Below are 20,758 nucleotides of genomic sequence, written 5' to 3'. Positions count from 1 at the left end.
TAGAGTGCAACTGGGGGAATTGTCTTTCGAGGTTCGCCAGGTGATAATATCGCACTGCAATTTAAGAGACTGGGATAAATGCAAAACAGAAAAGGTAACTGTGGCTTGTGATGCTTCGGGGTGGCCATTTACCGAGTAATAGAATCAGTGATTGAATTGCTTTTACCTTTATGGAGAAAACAATGGGCTGAAAACTTTGGAAACTTGTTCTTTGTGCGTGTGTTTGTGTGTGTATGTGTGCATGTGCATGTGTAAGGTGTGGGTAAGTGTGCACCTCTGTGTACATGCATATGGAGTCCAGAGTTTGTCAGTGTCTGTCTTCCTTATCTATCTTGATTTTTGAGCTAGGATCCCCTTCTGAACTTAGAGCTGGTTCACCCAGGTTGGCTGGCCAGCAAACTCCTCCCAGTATGGGAATTACGGATGTATGCGTTATGCCTGGCTTTTACAGGGATCTTGGGGAGCAGGTCCCCATGCTTTTGTGGCAAATACTTTACTGCCGAGCCATCTCCTCAGCTTGAAACTTGTTCTTTTTATTTCTTTCATGTGTATCTGTGTGTGCCTGAGTGTATGTATGTGTGCCACATGCAGACAGTGCCTGCGGAGGCCAAGACAGGGCATCAGATCCCTTTACAGACGGCTGTGAGCTGCTCATGGTGGGTGCTGAGAGCTGAACCCAGGTCTTCTGGAAGAGTAACAAGAGATTTACTACTGAACCATTTCTCCCCTGAAATGTATTCTTTAATGAATTGGACATACATTTTTTTTTAAAAGTTTCATGAAACAGTGAATTCGGAAATAAAGATGAAGTTGATGTCGATAGCATTAGGTTTTCTCCACTTTGTCTGGCACTCCGCTGAAATGTCAGGACATCTTTCTGGTTTCATGACTGACAGTCGTTGACTTACTCCTTCATGTTCCACCAGAATATGTAGAGTAATATGTACAAATACCACAGACGGAGAAATAGACATAGCCAAGTGTGAGGGTCTCCGAACCCTTAGCATGTCATGTCCTATTGTCTTGGCTCTGAATCTGATCTTTATGTGCAAGCAAATGCCAGTAAGTTTCTGCATATTCATTTCTGTCTCCCAGTAGCCCACAGGTTACTAAGGATAGATTTATGGATTTATTTCTTCTTGCCTCCCTGTATTCCTCGTTTGCTTCCTGTTTCCTGCCAATATATTCTCTCTCTCTCTCTCTCTCTCTCTCTCTCTCTCTCTCTCTCTCTCTCTCTAAATGTTCAGTCTAAATGCAATTCTTTTTAAACTTTGTCAATCATAGTATTAGTATCAACCAGTATGCTAGAGCACCCTTTAATGCTAAGATACAAAATAGAAAGAAATTTCTTAAAATTATGTTGACTCTATTTGTAGTGCCCTCTTATCTTTTCTATTTTATACTTCAATGCATTAAAATGAAATTAAACTTGCTGGTTGTAAACAAGAATACCAGTCTTAATGAAAACAAAGAAACAACAGCAGATTCCAAACAGACTGCATAGTGTCTTAGTGGGCTATGGCCAAAGGTTTGAGAACACGTTGGGTTCTGGAGTGGCCTTTGGAAGCAGAGGGCAGATTTGAACTTCATCTCCACCGCATCTTGAGGTCAGGCTAAGTAGGTGGTTTCATTTCCTGGGCTACGAGGTGGCGATGAGACGTGCTCTGGTGGCTTGTTGGAAGACCTAATGAAGTTATTCATGGAAAGTTTTTGCTCGGCCGCTAGTAAGCCCTGAAATGAATACAATATTGAAAACCATGGTGATGTCATGGCTCAGCTTCAGTGCCCTCCCTGTTCGTGTACTTCTGCACTGAAGTTCTTACTGTTACTGAGAAGCACACGGCAGTTTGTGTGAGGAGTATAGACTATCATATAAGAAATGAACTTATAAGAAATAGGGGAAGCTAATTGCATGCTGAGGAAGAATTACTACTGGGAGTTGCTCTCTTAGTCTTTTAACTTTAATGTAGGTTTTTTTCCTTTCCATTTCTGAAGGGAACATCTCCCCCCTTCTTCTCCTCTCCCCTCACCCCTACTCTGCCTCCCTTTTAATTTTTCTTTTTAACTTATTACCATCTTTGGGGATGCGGTGTCCTTTTAACTACTTTTGCTCATCTCTAAAACGTAAGTAGTGGTATCTGATGGTTAAGGCTGTTGTGTGTGTTCCTGAAGAGCAACATTAAGTATCTAGGACTTGTTTCTCCTATGGTAGGTGATTCAGGAGCTTCCTTCACCTGTGATTTTGCATGAGCCAGCTTCTCTGTCTTCATTAGCCACACTCCCCCTCAGCCCTGCTTTGATCCATTTTTGTCTTCCTCATCGTCTCTGCTGAACTCTCCTTCCCCAGGCATTTTCTCCCATCCAATATGCTCTTCCTCCATCACAGTGCTTTCCTTGGAAATCCAATTAATAGTGATTTATGTATTCCTTATGAACTGGTTAGCTTAGTTGGCAATTAATCACAGATGAATCTCTGGCCTCCGCTGCATCATTTTATTATGATAATTACAGAATTATTAGTTAGCTTTATGTGATTTATGTCTCACATACTCAACTAATTTATGGCTTCCCAGAGGGTAGTGGTCACATCTGACATATCTTTGAACACTCCCACCCACGACAGCACTTAGCACAGTTTCCTGTAATACCATGTCATAAGATCTGCTGAGGGTAGCTGGAGACCCAGACAGCATGTGCCTGAAGACGAGAGTGCCCAGTAGCCAGCACCATGAGAGAAACTCTTTCACCAAGGAAATTAGATTGACACCAGCTTTTATCTCAAGAGCGAAAAGTCCTGGAGGCTGGAAAGAGGGCTGGGGACATAGTTCTGTGAGGAGGGCTGGTAAGTGACCAAGGGCCCCATGAACGCTGTTTAAAAATGGTGTAACTGCAGAAGAACTAGGGCAGGATGTGACTGTCCCCAGCTTCCAGGACACAGACTCACACTTCGCTCTGTCCTTAGGCTGTTACCTCCTATCTTCTCTTCATCGCTTCTGGCTTTTACCTGCCCTGCTGTGACTCATGCTGTAGTGACCTGATAAACTGTATAGAAAATTCTGGAAGGCAACAGTTGTGTGTTTTTAAATTTTTAATCTAATCGCTCTCTATCTCCATCTCTATATATTTGTTTTGAGTCAGGTCTCACTGTACAATCCATGCTCACTTTGAACTTAACCCCCCTGCCTTGGCTTCCTGAGTACTAGAGTCCAGAGTTGTAGGATGCCTCACCATGCTTAGTCTATGGTGGGAAGCTGCATGTGTCTGTCTGAGGAAAAATGTCTTGATTTCATCTTTATTCTTTACAGGAAATATGTCTGTGCATAAAATCCACAAAGCAGTCATTTCCTTTAATTCTTTTTCTTTAAAATTAGTTTTGCATTGCGTGTGCACGCGTGTGTGCGCATGCATGTGTGCAGCCACAGGGCACGCGTGGAGGTCAGAGCACAACTGCAGGAGTTACCCCTTTGCTTCCATCATGGTGTGGTGGGGACTGAGCTCGTCATCTGGCTTGGTGGCCCGTGACTTTGCTAAACCAAACCGGCCCGAGAGTTTTCTCGAAGGCCTTCTGTCTTCCGTTGTCTCCTCCAGAAACGTTTTCGCCTCACTCCTCCTGTCGGCACAGGCTGTCAAGTTACCCGTGTTTTAAACCCTAAAGTGTTTTATCCGTGGAGTTTATGGTCTTCTTACGTGTTTTAACTTTTTGTTTTTCATTTCCTTCTGTATCTTTCCTTTGACCTGTTTTCGGTTCACATATTATTCCCCCACCCCCCATATCAGTGCTATTTTTAGCCCATCCTTGAGTTCTTAATTTTAATGACATCCATTAATTCTATAATTAAAAATTTTTAAGTAGCTTAGTTAACAAAAATTTTCCACCTTTGCCTTTTATTTCCTAAACATATTAGGCACAACTGTTTTTAAAACCATCCGAGGGCTGGGTGGGATTCTGGCTTTCAGTCAGAATCTGGGAAGCAGAGAGAGGTGGGTCTCTGTGAGTTTGGGGCCAGCCTGGTCCACACAGTGAGACGCTGTCTAAAACAAAGGCCTGAAGATATCTCGTCTATGCCTTTGTACACCATTATATCCGTTTAAGACCGGTGTCTGTGTTCCACGCGCCTTTTCCCATCATTCATCATTTCTCCTGACTTTCTGCTTGCTGCTGTTTATATTTCTAGCTCTAGTGACTCAGTGCTGGTGACTGCCTATGAAGAGCTGCAGAGATCATGGTTAACTCTCGGATAATGTTATTTTCTTGAACACAAGATTTACATTTACTTTTTGGAAGCTCTAGTCTAGTTTAATTTGATTAGAATTTGAGATGATTCAAAACTGGGTTCCCATCTTTACTTGGTGAGTTTCCACTTAGGTGTGTGTGTGTGTGTGTGTGTGTGTGTGTGTGTGTTCATACGTGTGGGCACATGTGTCTGTGTGCATCTGGAAACCTCAGGTCAACATCGGCTCTCTGCCAATTGCTCTTTCTTTTATTTTATGAGACACAGTCTGTTTTATCAGTTCTGTTAGCCTAGATGGCCAGCATGCAAGCCCAGAAGATCCTTCTGTCTCCATTTCCCCCAAAACTAGGTTTAGAGGGTGTGCCACGCCCAGCTCTTTATCTGTCTGCGTATCCTGTTTCTTCTTATGTTAACTCTCGGGATCCAGCTAAGACCTCCTCAGTGCTGCACAGCAAGTGCCTTACTGACTGAACCATCTTCTGAGCTCATCCATTTATTTTTATTTTCTTTTGTTTGTTTTATTTTATGTTCAATTTTTTTTTTGTGTGTGTGTGTGTGTGTGTGTGTGTACACGTGAGTGCAGGTGCCCTTGGAGGCTAGAGGCGTCGGCTCCCCCTGGAGCTGGGGTTACAGGTGGTTGTAAGCCAACTTGGGTGCTGGGAAACAAGCCTTGGTCTTCCAAGTAAAAAAATAACAGCAAGTGCTCCTAATTGCTAAGCTACCTCTCCAGCCCCGCTGAGTTATTACTTACTTGGGAAAGCTCCAGGGCCTCCTTTTCCTGGCCGAGTGCTGGTCTTCAGTGGTTGCCTTCGTCACCTGAATGTGCCCCAAGTTCTGATCAGCTTCTGAGCCTCACAACCTCCTCCCAGGAGTCGGCACTGCCACTAGGACGGTTAGATATCTCTAGAAGAACAGAACATCAGCATGATTGAAATTGTAGTTTAGGCAGATGCATGTACTGGTGGCATATGAGAAAGAGAAACTGGAAAAGGAAATGTCGAAAATGTCAGAATGACAAGAGAGGCCATTGGCCACCCTAGTGGAGGGCTTTCTAGAGGAAGAAGTAGACCTGGGCTGTCTGCATCATGTAGACCTGGGCTGTCTGCATCATATGGACTTGATGGGATCTCAGCTGCCCTAGCAGGTTGCTTTTTAACAGTTCTCCAACCTACCCCTCTATAGGGATTGGTATGTCCTCACCAAGTCCCTCTCTCCTAGGGCTTCAATATTTGATAATAAAACTCTACAAAACCTTATTGGTAATACCCAGCACGTCTGAAGCTAATAGCAAAGGCAGTCATGGATAGTATTGCCATCCCAAGAACCACATCTCAGTTATTTAGGTGGAAATTCAACATGGCAGCCTACAGCACTATTCAGGACCATGATGACATTGTCAGCTTCATGGGGGAAGGACCGCGCCATGGTGTGTTAATCACAAGTACCTTGCATGGCTTTATGCAGTGACCTTGACATCACCCATTAACCAAACAGTGGTTCCATCTTATCGTGGGTTTTGTTTCCTGTGGTTTCTGTTGCCCTGGGTCAACTGTGTTCTGAAAATATTGTGTAAAATTCCATAAAGAGACTTGAAGTTTTAAAATCACACATCGTTCCTAGTGGTAGAAGGAAATTCCATGCCTTTGGCTCTATCCCACCTCCCCAGTAAATCATCCACATGTCCTGTGTATCTGTGTTGTGTGCTACTTTGTCATTAGATCCATCCGAGTTAGCAGATCACCTGTCACAGTATTGCTTTGTCTGCGTTCAGGTAATTCTTATTCTACTTAAGCTGGCTTCACAGGGCAAGTGAGGCTAGCTATCAGTGAGCTCGCCGGAAAGAAACCAGAAAATATTTTCTTCATATTCAAAGATAAGAGCCCATACCATGGTCTACATGTGGTGGTTGGAGGGCAACTTTGTGGAATTTGTTCTCTTTTTCCACTGTTGTGTGCTTCCCCGCACCGAGCCAGCCCTGGTTCGTTGGAGAAATTTAGCTTTTTGTTTTGTAGGTAATTTTAAAAGCAAGGATAATGTCATCACTTTTTTTTAGAGGTAGCTATTATAGATTCTAGGGCACTTCTGTCAGAATGTAGGGCTCAATGACTCCTCAAGGGACAGAGCACTAAGAACAAAGCGAAGACGCGTTCTCCTTCGGCTACAGTGTGTGACGGTCTCAGTAGGCATGCGTGTGTTGTGAGCAGTGGAGAAAAACAATGAAAATAAACACAGGAATCTTTTAAACATTTGTATATGTTTCTTCGCATATCTTAGTTTCTTTTGTGTTCCTGAAACAAAACACCTGAAGTTGTATCTTTATAAAGAAAAGACTGGTATAAGGCTTGGCATCGTGAAGGTCCAGGAGCATGGAGATGGTAGGGACCTCTGCCAACGCAGTGACAGAAAGTGTTTGGAATTAAGATTGAGGGGAGATGCAAGGCCTTCTTTCAAAAGTCCTCCCTTTTTTATTCATGGTTGCTTTTTATTTCATGTGCGTGGGTGTTTGCCTGCATGTATGTTTCTTCACCATGTATGCAATGCCTGTAGAGGCCAGAAGAAGACATCAGATTCCTTGAAACTGGAATTACAGACCATCGTGAGATGCCGTGTGGGTGCTAGGAACCAAACTCTGGCCCGCTACAAGAACAGCTGGTGCTCTTAACCATTGAGCCATTTCTCCAGCTCCCTCACAACCGCTCCCTCAGGAATTGACCTGTTCCAGAGACAGCACTGATCTGCTCATGACACTGGAGGCGCTGGAGCCTAAAGACCTCGTAGGAGCCTCTATCACTTGAAGTTGCACCAACTCACCCTACCAATTTTGAACCAAATAGGAACCAAATTTCTATCATATGAACCTTTGAGAGGTAAGCCAAACAACTAGTATTTTGGCTAAGGAAGAGATAAACTTTGAATCTGTACTGAGCTGAACCCCCGTTAGTGATGGGCCAACAGACGAACAAAGCACTAAAGCCTGGCAATGAAATGAATGGAACAGATCTGCCCACCAGAAAGACCAGACATTGGAGGATGCTACAGAATAGCCAGGCTATTCATATGGAGCAATTAAAGGGCATCTGGATCCTGGCTTCTCAGAGCATGGTCTAGGGACCTAAGAGCTTATTAGTTTTCTCTCTGGCGTTAGAGGATGTTGCACAATGGCCTTCCAGGACCTGCTGTTCTCTGTGTTTTCTCCCTTCTGGTTCCTTCTTAGGGCTGCCATAGCGCAGACTGCACGGCTTAAAGCAATAGCAGTGTGTTTGTCACAGTTCTACCCTGAGTCAGAAATCAAAGAGTTAACCAGGCTGTGCTTCCCTGAAGGCTTGAGGGGAGGTGCCATCCTTGCTACTTCCCCATTCTGGAAGCATTTGTTGGTTTGGGGGAAGGTCCCCTGGTCTCTGTTGCTGCCTTCATGTGGCTGTCTTCTCTCCATGTCTGTGCCCATAGTTCCTTCGTGGTGTGGGTCTTTGTCTTCGGTTCCCTCTTAGAATGGCATCAGCTTCCAGTGAGACTCTGGTGAGGTCATTTTCACCAGTAGATAAATATATAGCTTTGATGGTTTTTTTTTTTGTTGTTTTTGTTGTTTTTTTTGTTTTTGTTTTTGTTTTTCGAGGCAGGGTTTCTCTGTGGTTTTGGAGCCTGTCCTGGAACTAGCTCTTGTAGACCAGGCTGGTCTTGAACTCACAGAGATCCGCCTGCCTCTGCCTCCCAAGTGCTGGGATTAAAGGCGTGCGCCACCACCGCCCGGCTAGCTTTGATGTTTTAAAATGGCTTGTTTAATAGAGGCTGCTGATTAATACTGAATTTACACGGGATGAAGTGGCACACACCTTTAATCCCAGCATCCAGGAGGCAGAGGCATGCCAATCTCTGTAAGTTAGAGGCCAGTCTGGTCTACAAATCGAGTTCCAGGGCAGCCAGGGCTACATAGAGCAACCCTATCTCAAAAATAACAACAAAATGAACTCACAGTCAAGCATATATATACAACACTGATATAAATCATGCCTACGTCTCTGAGTAAGTTTTTCTGACTACATTTATTTTCCCCACAAGGAACAGCACAGACTCTGTGTGTGTGTGTGTGTGCACACACGTGCGTGCACGCGCATGCTTAGAAATACAACACAGTACTTTAGCACTGCTTTGGGGACATTTTAAATGACAAGGTGATCAACCAACAGCACAGAATAATTTAACATGTCGTACTAAATAGACTGTGGAAAAGAATGCGGTTTGTGATAGGAGAGGGGCAGAAAGAACGTGGAGTGTTGCTTTGTTTGACCTCAGCTGGCTGCATCCATACCGGGCATCTTGCATTTCCCCCTTTGGCACAGATTCATAAGGACCAGGAAAGCACTGTAAAGACGGGTTTTCCAATTACAAATACATGTTTAGTAAGATAATTCTCACGTGCAGCATTTCGAAATAATGTGCACCGGCTCTACAAATAGGTTATTTACGAATGGAAATGGAAGGAGCCATACTGCAGAGATTTTGCCCTGGAAGCAGGGCTGCTCAGGTGTGCGTCTTGCTCTGCCCTGCCACTGAGTTTAGGCGTGCCAGCACTTCTGTTTACCACCTCAGAAGAATCATGACTTCTGTGACTGTCCCTAATTTTGCTATTCTGTCCCCACTTCACGTCTTGAGGTCTTCTTCTGAGGGGAGATTTGAGTAGGTTGCAGTCACCACTTGGCAGGGCACAGCCTTTATGGTGGCGGCATTGTACGTAACTTTCCCCAGTGTTTCCAGAACCCTTTGGTAACTCCGTGCACCTATACACGGGGTTCTTCATGTTTCTAATTCCCTTCTTTACCGAGTCCCGAGTCCTTTAAGAATCAAGACGTCAGAGTGTTTTACCATATCCAACTCCCAGCCTCTCATTTTCAATCGAGATCTTTGAATGGATGGATGATGGGTGAATGAATGCGTGGCGGGAACAATTTGGGATTCGTGAAAAGCAGCTGTATTGGTGACTGCTCATCACCATCACATGTCCTTTTGTAAGGTCTCTAAGGTCCCCATTACTGTCTCAATTTGGGATTCATGAAAAGCAGCTGTATTGGTGACTGTTCATCACCATCACATGTCCTTTTGTAAGGTCTCTAAGGTCCCCATTACTGTCTCAAAGAATGGCTACAGTTCCGTAGCAGCTTTGCCTGGCTTGCTTAGAGCTTGTGTGGTCCTTGTGCCGAACACTGTAAAGCCAAGACAGAACCTGGCTTTACAGAATTACACATTTTACTCGAAGGAGTGGAGTTCATCCTCTCAGAGTTCACGATTTGCACGGGAAGCGAAACTGTGGACAGCTGAAGAGTTTATAGGCACAATAAGAGATGAAAGCCAGGACTTACACAGCTGCCCTAAAGCAATGTCTGCCGCTCAGATAATCAGAGTAAGATCTGTGGGCAGCTTCAGGCTGGAGTGATCTGGAATGACCTTTTTTGGAGAAGGAGTTGTAGAGCTTAGGTCTTGGAAGACGCAGAAAGATTGACAAGGCCAAGGAGGAAGGGAGAGTTTGGTGTGAGCAAGAGGCACAGTGGCCTTGAGCTTTGGAAGGGGTGCAGAGAATAGATGAGTGGTTCCCATGTACAAAGGTGAGGTCCTTGCTGATTCACATAATGGTGCTTGTTCTCTTGGCATGAGCTGGGGACAGAGCATAGGGGCGAGCTTGGCAAGATAGAGGGGAGAATATGAGGCTTGTACCATCTTGGCCCACATTCATCTGTATGGGCTTTCCAGTTAAGTTTGGAGGAAAAGAGGTAAAGAAATGAGAGGGCTCCAGGTTGGAGAGGGGACCGTACTGTCACATTGCCTGTGAAGCCTTGTAGAGTGGAAGCCGAGTCGGCGCCATCTTTGCTTTCAGGTGTCAGGGTGAATGGAAATTTACAGACATAAGCATCATGAAGACGTAGGGTGGAAAGTTGGAAGTGACTTTATCCGTGGTCCCATGGTAGCTATGTTTGGGTGGGAAAATGACAGACTACCATAGGGGTATTGCGTGGCCTGGTGGGGGACAGATATGCCAGCCATGCAAGTGCTTTTCAAAGGGAGAGCGAGCAAAGGGCAAAGGCGTGCGGCTGAGCCAGAGCTGGGAGACTGGAGTTGAAGAAGAATGCTGGGTGGGGTGGCTAAGAGATGGCACTGGGGTAGATGGAGAAGCGAAGATGAGAACAGGGCAAGGGGCCTGTGATCTCTGTGATCACAGTGATCTAGTCAGAAGGCATGACCAGTCGGTAACAAACCTTTAGTGAAACCAAATTGACGAGTGCGTTAATGCCAGTATCGAGAGGTCAATTGTTTACACATCCTAGATCCTCCAAGGAATGTGTCAGTTACCATAGTTTGCCTCAGAACTGTTGGCCTGGCGTTTGCTTGTCGTTTGGAAGGTGAAATATTGGTCCTTGAATGTCTGACATATTGACAGTTACGCTGCACGGCCAGCTTAGAGAGGATGAGGGTGGGTAGATCTTGGGTTGAGGCAAAGGCACTAAGAGGCATCTGGGCCTCCAGCTAGCTGGACATGTGGCACACCATGCCCATAAAAACTCTTCTGCCGAGAGTCAGCATAGAGACGGTCAGGCCTGGTCCATTTTGCCACCCACTGAAAGACCAGGTGAAGGAGCAGCTGGCGGGAGAGCTACCAACTCCTCCTAGGGAAGGATCAGGCCAGGGGTGTAGAACGTCATGGTGCAGATAAGACAGCTGCAGAAATACCCATTGCTCTGCTTCTCTTCCTCCACAGGGTACCATGCCGGTGGAAAGGATGCGAATGCGCCCATGGCTGGAGGAACAGATAAATTCAAATACGATACCGGGGCTAAAGTGGCTGAATAAGGTAGGTATGTTGGCTGTGTGTGTGTGTGTGTGTGTGTGTGTGTGTGTATGTATGTGCATTGTTGGGGGAATGGGAGACAGAGAGAAGAGAAGAGGGAAAGGAAGGGGAGGAGACATTACTTGTTGAAAGTGCCCACGGGACCACCAATAAAGTTGTGTTCTGAATCTTTTGCTCATTCATACAGGAAACACCCAGCTAATAATGATCACAAAACATGAATTTTTCATGTCAAAAAGGTTTTGGTCACATTTCTGAAATAAAGTGGGCTACAGAGAAGAGGTGAGTTTAGGGAGGAGGAGGGATGGAATCCAGATGATGGACACACTAGACATGAAAGAGGATATAAAGATAATTGTTTTGCTGGTTATCATTGATATTATCTTTTTTATGGTGGATAAGTACATAAAAATACAACAAATGGAAAGATAAAATCCACCGTGAAGCTCCACAGCTTCAGCACGGCTGCTCTCAGCGTTCAGAAGCTCACCGAGATGTATAGACTTTGGGTCTGGCTAATCTCCCGGCATGGTGCTTTTCTCTTGCAAGTTCTTTATGGTAAAATTTAACATTTTTTAAAGGTTTTTTTTTTTTTTTTTTTAAATTTATCATCTTCTCAGACTGTCACCTCAACCCGAGTACCAGTTGTAGCCTTTGCTTTTCAGGTGACTTTGTGAAGCTCCTTTTGTGGTTTCTCCCCGCCCTTGCCCTTCTTCCCCTTCCTCAGGTGCCCTCTTCGCTGCTCCAAGGGCTCAGGCACTAAAGGACAAAGGGGCTGCACGGTGGTGTTTGTTTTTGTCTGAGTGGAGGATCCTAACCTTTGAAAGATTCTTCGTTTCAAGAACTTTTGCTCTTTTTCCTTAAAAACAAACCAAAACAGTACTGTCATGCTGGGTGTGGTGTTGCTTACCTTTATTTCCAGAACTTGGGAGGCAAAAGTAGCCCGGTGAGGAGGATCTCTGAGTTTGAGGCCAGTCTGGTTGACAGGGTGAGTTCTAGGCCAGCCTGGATACACAGCAAGATTCGGTCCAGAAAATAGACACAAAAGTACTGTCACGACATGAAACTCCATTTGTACGCCCACTTACCCTAAATAAGTAGTTATTAGTCATTTGCATTTCCCCAAATACGCACGCGCACGCACATGCACACGCACACGCACACACACCCACACTTATTCTGTTAACTGTAGCACTCTCAACTTACCTAGCTATTAGGGGTAAATTGAGGAGAGATTATGTGAGCAATTTTGCTTTAATCTAAAAATGCACGCTTACAGACTAGAGCAGTGGTTCTCCTGCTTCTGAACGCTGAGACCCTTTACTCCAGCCTCTTATGTTGTGGGATCCCCTACCATAAAATTATTTTCATTGCTACTTCATAGCTATGATTTTCTGCTGTTATGAATGATAATGTAAATATCTGCTATACAGGCTATCTGCGGTGTGACTTCCGTGAAAGGGTCATTCAACCCCAAAGGGGCCATAATCCCACAGGATGAAAAACACTGGTTCAGAGTAACAGCTACGTAAAAATACGTTATGCCCTCTCTAAAGAGCCCCAAGGGAAGATTTTTTTCCTCCTTCCACCAAGAACACCAACAATTCTGAGCAAATGTCTCTTTCTTCTTTTCCACTCTATTCCCCTCCTCTTCTAATCTGGAGGACATGGTGAATGAGTTAATGAGGCAGGCTTTATTTTCCCACCAGGTGTAAGAGCTTAAAGCCAGAGAGAGATCGTGGCCTGCTTTTAATGAATGAAAAAGATACTGTGAAGTAATTAAAAAAAAAACAAACTCTGGTTCATTTTATCTTTTTAGATCCCACTGAAATTTTATTCTTTCTCTTGCCCATTTATTTTGAATTTAGTATGACTGTAGTTGACTATCTGCTTGAGTCTTTTCTGAAATAAGGTGGACCACAGAGGAAATAGAAATAAATAAACCTCTTACTGGCTTCACTTGTTCTGTCAGGTACTGGAACTTTGTGGCAAGCAATATATTTTTTTTTCCAAGCTTGCAATATCTATAGTTAGTTGAGGTTTAGGTATATAGTTAGTCTCTTCTAAAAATACAAACAAGAACTCAGGTCACCCTTGATTGCTCAGCGAACAGCAGTACAAACATGGGTAAAAAGAAAGAGGGTGGTAATTCAGAGACAGTGTGGGGAGATGCAGGGGAACAGATAACAGCAATGGCAGCTGACTTTTGCTAAGTATTTTGTGCTACTTCCACTGCTAAGCAAAGTGTGGCATGCATCAACTCACTGAGGTGCAGAGAGATAAGTGGGACTCGTTTGGACTCCTGGTGTGAGATTGAAGTATGTGTTTCTCGGTTCTCAAAAAAAGCAACTGATCTCTTTCTGCTATATCTTTTTCTAACCTGAGTTTTCTATTCTCACTTTTGTTTGTCCTGAACCACATCTGTATGTGGAGAACATGGATTATCATTGTTCCTTTTTTGTCAAGTAGCCACTGACAACCTTAGTTAGGTGTTCGCTGCAGGAGGTTGACCAGTAGTCTGTACCTTCAAAGACCCATTTCAACCTCTAGAGCTTGGGAATGTAGCTTATTTGGAGAAGAGCTTTTAGATGCAGTAAGGACTTCAAGATGAGAACATGTGGACTATCTGCCTCGGCCCTAAATTCAAGGGCAGGTATCTTTAGAAGACACAAAAGAACACACCCACACAGAGGAAAAGCTTTGTGAAGACAGAGGGGGTGCAATCAAGCCACAGGCAAAGGGACTTCTAGGTCTAGCAGAAGCTGCAAGAGGGAGGAAAGACTCTTCTAGAAGTTTTGAAAAACGTTGAAAGCCTGCCAACACCTTAATTTTGGATTTCTGACTTTCAGAACTGTAATAGAATGTATTTCCACTATACACCACCCAGGGTTTGGTCATTTTTTTATAATAGCCCTAGGAAAAAAGTCTGCCTATCTGTACTTCCTCCTCTGTGGAGACACCTTTCCACTGCCCATCACCCGCAATGGTGGGGATAAAAAGGCCATGTGCTATGAACTCTGCCTTGTTCATATTTTTCTGCTCTAGGGCCAGAGATAATAATTTCTCATTGTATAACCAAACCCTTAGCATGCTCAGGCTGCCCTCCCTGCTAGGCTCCCTTCTCTGTTTCTTGGCCCCACAATTCTTTTCCTAAAGAAGAGGAGGGAAGGAGACCTCCTTGTCATCTTATGGGTGCTTTTGCTAGGACTGGACCTGAGGTCATCTGACTAAAAGGAGCCTGTCACTGGCTCTAGCTACCTGAGTTTCTCAGGGCAGCATTGATACAGGAGTGCCTAGGCTGCTGAGGGTCTGAGGGTCCCTGTTAGGCAGGTCATCCACAAGGGCTAGCGTACAGCAGCTGTGTGTCTGTGCACATGGACAAAACAGGCCTGAGATGGGTCAGAGCATTTTCTGTCCATACCTAAACTCCCACGGGGATCCTTTTATAGGTTTTCTCTAACTTAAGCTTGTTGGCACTCATCTGTCACTGAGAGCCTCTTGTTTTTCCCTCACAAGCACTTCCAGAGCCCTCTTGGTATTCTGAGTGGTTTGAGGCCATTCCAAAATTTTTTTTCCTGTTGAAGATTATTGGGATTCTAGGTAAAGAAATGTACTAGCCTAAAACTTTAGGTCCAACTTGTTAAAAGCATACAAACAAACACACAAAAATCTAGAAGCTTCTTTAAGGAACTAGGATACTCCTATCAGACCTGACCTACTTCCCAAAACAGCACTAACCCATTTGCAAGGGCAGAACCTATGATCCAATTATTCTCCGCTGGACCCCCATCACTTAAAGGTTCCATTGTCTCAACCTATTCACACTGCAGACCAGGACAGCCTTGCAAGAAACACTCAAGCCGCATCCAAACCATAGCAGTTGATACTCAGAATGAATTTTTACTGATGCCTGGAAGCTGTTGGTACAGGGCATGGCTATCCTGATGGTTACTCTATAAACAGTGCCAGACCCAGTGCCTGACCAAGTAGGAGGCTCTCTATAGAGGGGCTTGTGATCCTGTGAATGAAGGTAATAGGCCCAAATTCATGGGGTTGGCTACTCTCGTGTCTGTCTCCAACCAAGAGTCCAGCCTCTGTAGGATGTCCTTAGACAGACACAGGTAGATGATTAAGTCTTAATTTGTTTCCATTTCCCACTTCTAATAAAATTAAAGGATATCTGTCATGTAGTGGGGTCTAACCGCAGTGGAAGAGTCCAGACGAACATTAGTATGTTGCCAAAGCAGCATCTGTATCACTTGTGCATGAGGCCCTGGAAGGACCATCTACTTTTTACAACAGTGTTTGCAGATAACATAGTCTGACCGAATCATATGTCGAGAAGGAATAGGAGGCTAAATTCTCATATGCCCGTAATCTGGATTTCTTGCTACTTGCTTTATCTTTCCTGTGTGTGTGTGTGGGGTGGGGGGGTGGTGGTATCTTAAAGCCATTGGATGATGGTGTTCATCTGTAAGATTTAGGATATTTTCTTACCTATCTACTATATAATTGTAAATTGAACAAAGTAAATTGTAGTTTTTCTAGTATCACTGTCCCACTTATATTCAGATGCCTTGTGTATTCCCAAGATAACTTTTAAAAATAAGTTATTTTTTTGAGATATAAATATAATTACATCACTTCCTCTTGTATGTCCTCCCATTTACCGCCACCCACACTCTTTTAAATTTGTGGCCCCTTTTTATTCAATTGTTTTTTATATGTCTATTCTTAAACACAAAAATTCAACCTGCTTAGTCAGTATGTTACATGTATGTATGTTTTCAGGATCGACCATTTGGATGACCGGTTGAATAACCGGTCGGTGTGCTCCTCACTGGGGAAGACAGTTTCTCTCGTTCTCAGCATTCCTTAGGTGCCCATGGCTCTTATCTGGGGTTGAAGCCTCCTGAGCTTCCCCCCTTCCACATTAGCAATCTATTGGTGCCATCCTTGTTCAGACAGCCAGTTGGTGAGACTTCATGGGTGTGCTTTCGGACATATCTAGGAAACACAATCTCACAGCAAACTCCTTTTTCCTCTGGCCCTTAAAATCTTTTTTTTTTAATTATTTATTTATTATGTATACAATATTCTTTCTGCGTGTATGCCTGAAGGCCAGAAGAGGGCACCAGACCTCATTACAGATGGTTGTGAGCCATCATGTGGTTGCTGGGAATTGAACTCAGGACCTTTGGAAGAGCAGGCAATGCTCTTAACCGCTGAGCCATCTCTCCAGCCCCCTTAAAATCTTTTTACCCCCCTGTTATGCAATGACCCCCGAGTCTTAGGTGCAAGAATTGCGTTGTTGGTGCAGCAGTTAGGACTGGCTTCTCCTACTCTGCCTTTTGATTGATTGTTTTCTGCGTCAGTCTCTGTCTGTTGCAAAGAGTTTCCTTGGTGATGGATGAAAACTACACTTATCTGTTGGCATTAGAACAAATATTTAGGATGTAGTTAATGATTGTGCTGGTTTAGCAAAGTGGAAGTTGCAAATTCTCCTTGAAGATGCTTGATTTCACTATTCCTGGGTAGTTGTGTGGGTTTTCAGTACTAGACATGATTTCCCTCTTGACGAGTGGATCTTATATCCAAAGTCCAACTAGAGATCTGTTGGTTACCACCCAGGTATTCTGTGCCACTACAAAACCTTTAGGGTTAGCACGTAATTCTGGTCATCCTTGTGCTTCATAGGGGTCAAAACTGGGCAGGATTTTTGGCTGCCTCTCTCCTTTGGGATGGCACTTTCTGAATCCATGAGAGATAGTCTCCAGGAAGAAAGCTTTCAGCTCAGGGCTTCTGGATCCTTGGTCCAAAATGTATAGTGTCCTAAGCAATAGGGACTTGGCTTCCACCTTAGAGCTGGGGTGGGGTGGGGTGGGCAGCTAAAGGTAATAGCAAGAGCCTATAATGTTTGGGGATCTCTTAGACAGCCCTGACCAGCAACACAAAAGAGGGCTTCTTATGCCTGTTGTTGGAGTTTTTTCAGGTGGTCTTTGTGTCTTGGGGAAAGGATTGTCATCCCAGATGGGAAAATTCAACTCCATTCAAACTATGCATGTATATCTACATACCAATATGCATGTAAACTCCTTGCAACAGTCAGAGACCACTGCAGAAAACAGTCAATCAAAAGTCAGAGTTATGGAACCCAGTCCTAACTGTTGCTTCTACAGCACAGTTCTTTTACCTAAGAGGCAGGAATCATTGCATAAGAGAGGGAGGAAAGATGAAAGAGCCAGAGGAACAGGGAATTTGCTGTGAGATTGTGTCTCCTAGATATGTCAGAAAGCGTATTTTTAAGTAAATAGTTAATTGTATGGTTCCTTGTGGCTTTTTCAGACACCCTTACTGTTATTTTACCCTCCTCTGTCCTTCTGTGGCATTTCTCTCCTCCCCCTTCCTAGTTAGAGCTCCCATGTTTTCCCCATCTACCCCTTCAGATGTTTTACCCTGCTGTTCTTCTCTGTTGCTATCCCACCCGACCCCTGCATTGGTCCATTTCTACCTTCCCGGTTTCCATGGTTACTCATGTTACATACCCACACCTGAGGAGTTGGAGCTAGAAACTTCGGATGAGAGAGATCATTTGATGCTTGTCTTTCCAGGGCTGGGTTACCTCCCTCGGTATGGTCTTTTCTAGTTCTATCCATTTAGCTCCCAGTTTCATGATTTCGTTTTTCTTTACAACTGATTTCCAGAGTGTATATGGATCACATTTTCATTGTCTGTCCATCGGTTGAAAGATATTGACGTTGTTTTCATTTCCTAAGTGTTGTACGTAGAACATCAATGGACAGACTGATTGAAATATCCATGGAGTAGGCTGTGCCATGGGGTGGTGAAATCGGGTCACGTGGTAGACCTGCTTTTAGCTTCCCCACAGTGATTCCCAGAGTGGTTGGACTAGTTCGCAGTCCTCCCAACAGTGAGCGAGGGCTCCTCTTTCTCCACATCCCTTCTCCAGCAGTTTTTGTCAATCCTTTGTTAACCTTTGCCATTCTGACTTTGGTGAAATTAAATCTCAAAATTGTCCTGATTTGGATTTCCCTAATTGCTAGGAACGATGAACTTTTTTTTTTCCTTTTCTTTCTTTCTTTCTTTTTTTTTTTTTTTGAGGTATTTCTTAGACTTTTTTTTTTCCTCTTGAGAACTGTGTTCAGATTCAGGTTCATTTTTTGAATAGTCTTTTGTTTTGTTTGACTCTTTCGTTTTTGAGTTCTCTATATATTCTGGATATTAAACCTCTAGCAGATGTACAGCTGACAATGATTCCCACCATGCTCTGGGCTCACACTTCGCCCTGTTGACTGTTATTTCAGTTGGGTGGAAAACTTTTAGTTTCATGAAGTCTCACTTGTCTATTGTTGACCTTAATTCCTGGGCCAATGAAGTCCTATCCAGGCAGTCATTTCCTAGACCTCTATCATGTAAGTACTGGCTATGTTTTCTTATAGAAGTTTTAGATTTTCAGGTTTGAGCTTGAGGTCTTTGATCTGTTTGGAGTTTAGTTTTTGTGAAAGGGGATAGATACTGGTCTAATTTCTTTCTTCTGTGTGTGGTCAGTAAGTTTCCCCAGCACCATTGTTGAAGATGCTTTCTTGACCCTGTATCCTGCCGCATTGCTGAACTTATCATTTCTAGATGTTTTCCGGTAGAATTTTTGGTATCTCTAATGTATAATATCATGCCATTTGCAAACAGAGATGGTTTGATTTCTTCTTTCCTATTTATATCCCTTTAATTTCCCTCTCTTGCCTTATTGTGCTCTAGCAAGTGCAAAGGAATGGGGATAGTGGACATCCCTGTATATTATCTGATTTAAGTGGGGTTGATTTAAGCTTTTCTTCATTTAGGATGACATTGTCTTGAATTTCTCACATATAGCCTTCTAGCCTACTCTATCTAGAACTTTTATCTTGAAGGCATTTTGGATCTTGCATCTATTGTGATGATCATGTGATTTTGTCTTTAATTCCATTTATGTGTTTTATTGACTTGTGAGGCATAATAGTTTTGATGTATGTCTGTGTTTGACTCAAGTCTCTTCTGACTGTGAGCGTAAGTGCCCTGTTTTGTTTTCCTTTCTTACATTGGCTTGTGGGAGAATCTAGACTAGTCCCGGATTTTTCTCTGTGGTTACTTGTCATTTTTTGAGGCCATTTATTTAAGAATGAAGGAGGCAGCCGCTGCTGAGTTCATCATCTCTCTCATGGCTCTGTGATTTCCGTTCTCATTGTTGATATTCGCGGTAGAGATCCTAGACCAAGGCTCCATGGCCACGCCTCAGGTCAAAGGACTTTCTCTTTTCTTCACTTTGAAGCAGGCTTGTGTTTATAAGGGCTATCTCTGCACAGGGTAAAAAGTCCAAACAGAAGGAACAAACCAGTTAGAACATCTTATCAGTGTTAGGGGGAAATGAAGCAAAGAGAGATGACAGAACTAGTTTCCATGGGGACCAAGGTATGTGCGGTTCCCCTTGCTCAAGAGAGCCTCAGGTGATTTTTCTCAGTTCAGCCAGTTCTTCCTCAGACCAGTTGGGCAGGTCTGTGCACATGCACACATGGGAGGACTCAGGGGCAGTCTTGCCACTCAAAGAGTGTACAACCACCATGCACGCAGGACTGCGAGGCATTCTGGGCCCCTGGAGTCTGGAGATGCCTCAGGGTCTGGGCAGACACATAATAGCACAGCTTCTGTTCATTGATGCTCAAGGATTTTTGATAAGATGCCTGTGTAAAATCTCAGTTTAAAAATGAATCTTAGATTTGGAGAGATGGTTCAGCAGTTAAGAGAGTATACTGCTCTTGGACTGGACTCTACCTCAGTTCCCACCCACATTTGGTGACTCCAACCCAGCTGTGACCCCAGCTTCAGGGGATCCTCTGGATCTGCAGTGATATGCATATATGCTTCCCCACAACACTTCTCCTCAACGATACACAGACACACACAATCTCTCACACCACACACACACACACACACACACGTTTACATTAAAGTATTTTTAAGCTTCTGAATGCATTTATTTAGCAGTATGAAAAAGTAGTGAAAAGTTATGTGTAGTCTTTAAAAAACTTACCCCTTTAACTATTTTAGAGCATGCATTTCAGAGTCATTAGACGCCTTCCCAGCATTTCACAGCCAATCACCACCAATTCCTTCCAAACCGTTTTTCACTCCACCCAAATAAGTCGCCATATTCATTAACCAGTCACTACCATGTCTTCCTTCCCTGGTTCTTGGCAACAGCTGATCTGCCTTCAGCCCTCATAGCTTTGCTCTTCCTGATTGTTCCATATAAACGGGGGCCTTTCATGGTTGTTCCTTTGTGTCGGGGTTCTTCTTGTCCGTACCGTCTCATACGGTTGAACATGGGGTTGCACGTGTCAGTACTCCGTTCCTGATCTGTGTAAATGAGATGGAATGACAACCAGTGGGATACGTGAAGCAGAATGAAGTGATATTCCACGGAATGCACTTGCTACATGGAGTTTATGAATTCACCAGCCGGTAGGCATTAGGGCTGTTTTATCTTTGGGCTTTATTACTATGTGCACATCCACATATCACAAATTGAATACTTGTAATTCTTTGAGCACACATCCAGACAGTCAGTGAAATTCTGGAGTGGCCAGGAGGCAGTTTGTGTGTTTAACTTTCTGAGGACTGGCCAGAGCGTTTCCCA

The 20,758-nt window shown here is 43.9% G+C and overlaps 1 protein-coding gene across 6 annotated transcripts in view; it reads left to right on the top strand.

The window, feature by feature from the left end:
* Irf2 (interferon regulatory factor 2) overlaps positions 1-20,758 on the top strand; it is a 105,441-nt gene that overhangs the window by 40,199 nt on the left and 44,484 nt on the right. For 5 of the 6 annotated variants that reach the window (XM_057753154.1, XM_057753156.1, XM_057753157.1 and 2 more), the window contains exon 2: positions 10,978-11,070. In XM_057753154.1, coding sequence (XP_057609137.1) covers positions 10,984-11,070 — 87 coding nt within the window. In that variant the 5' untranslated portion in view covers positions 10,978-10,983. Of the gene's footprint in view, positions 1-7,080; positions 7,100-10,977; positions 11,071-20,758 lie in introns of those variants that run through there. The other variant, XM_057753158.1, reaches the window with a different exon arrangement.

Source organism: Chionomys nivalis, chromosome 20, assembly GCF_950005125.1.
Source record: "Chionomys nivalis chromosome 20, mChiNiv1.1, whole genome shotgun sequence".
In the NCBI taxonomy this organism is placed as follows: Eukaryota; Metazoa; Chordata; class Mammalia; order Rodentia; family Cricetidae; genus Chionomys; species Chionomys nivalis.
The sequence above is the reverse complement of the archived record's forward strand: the minus strand, read 5'-3'. Positions and strand labels throughout refer to the sequence as shown.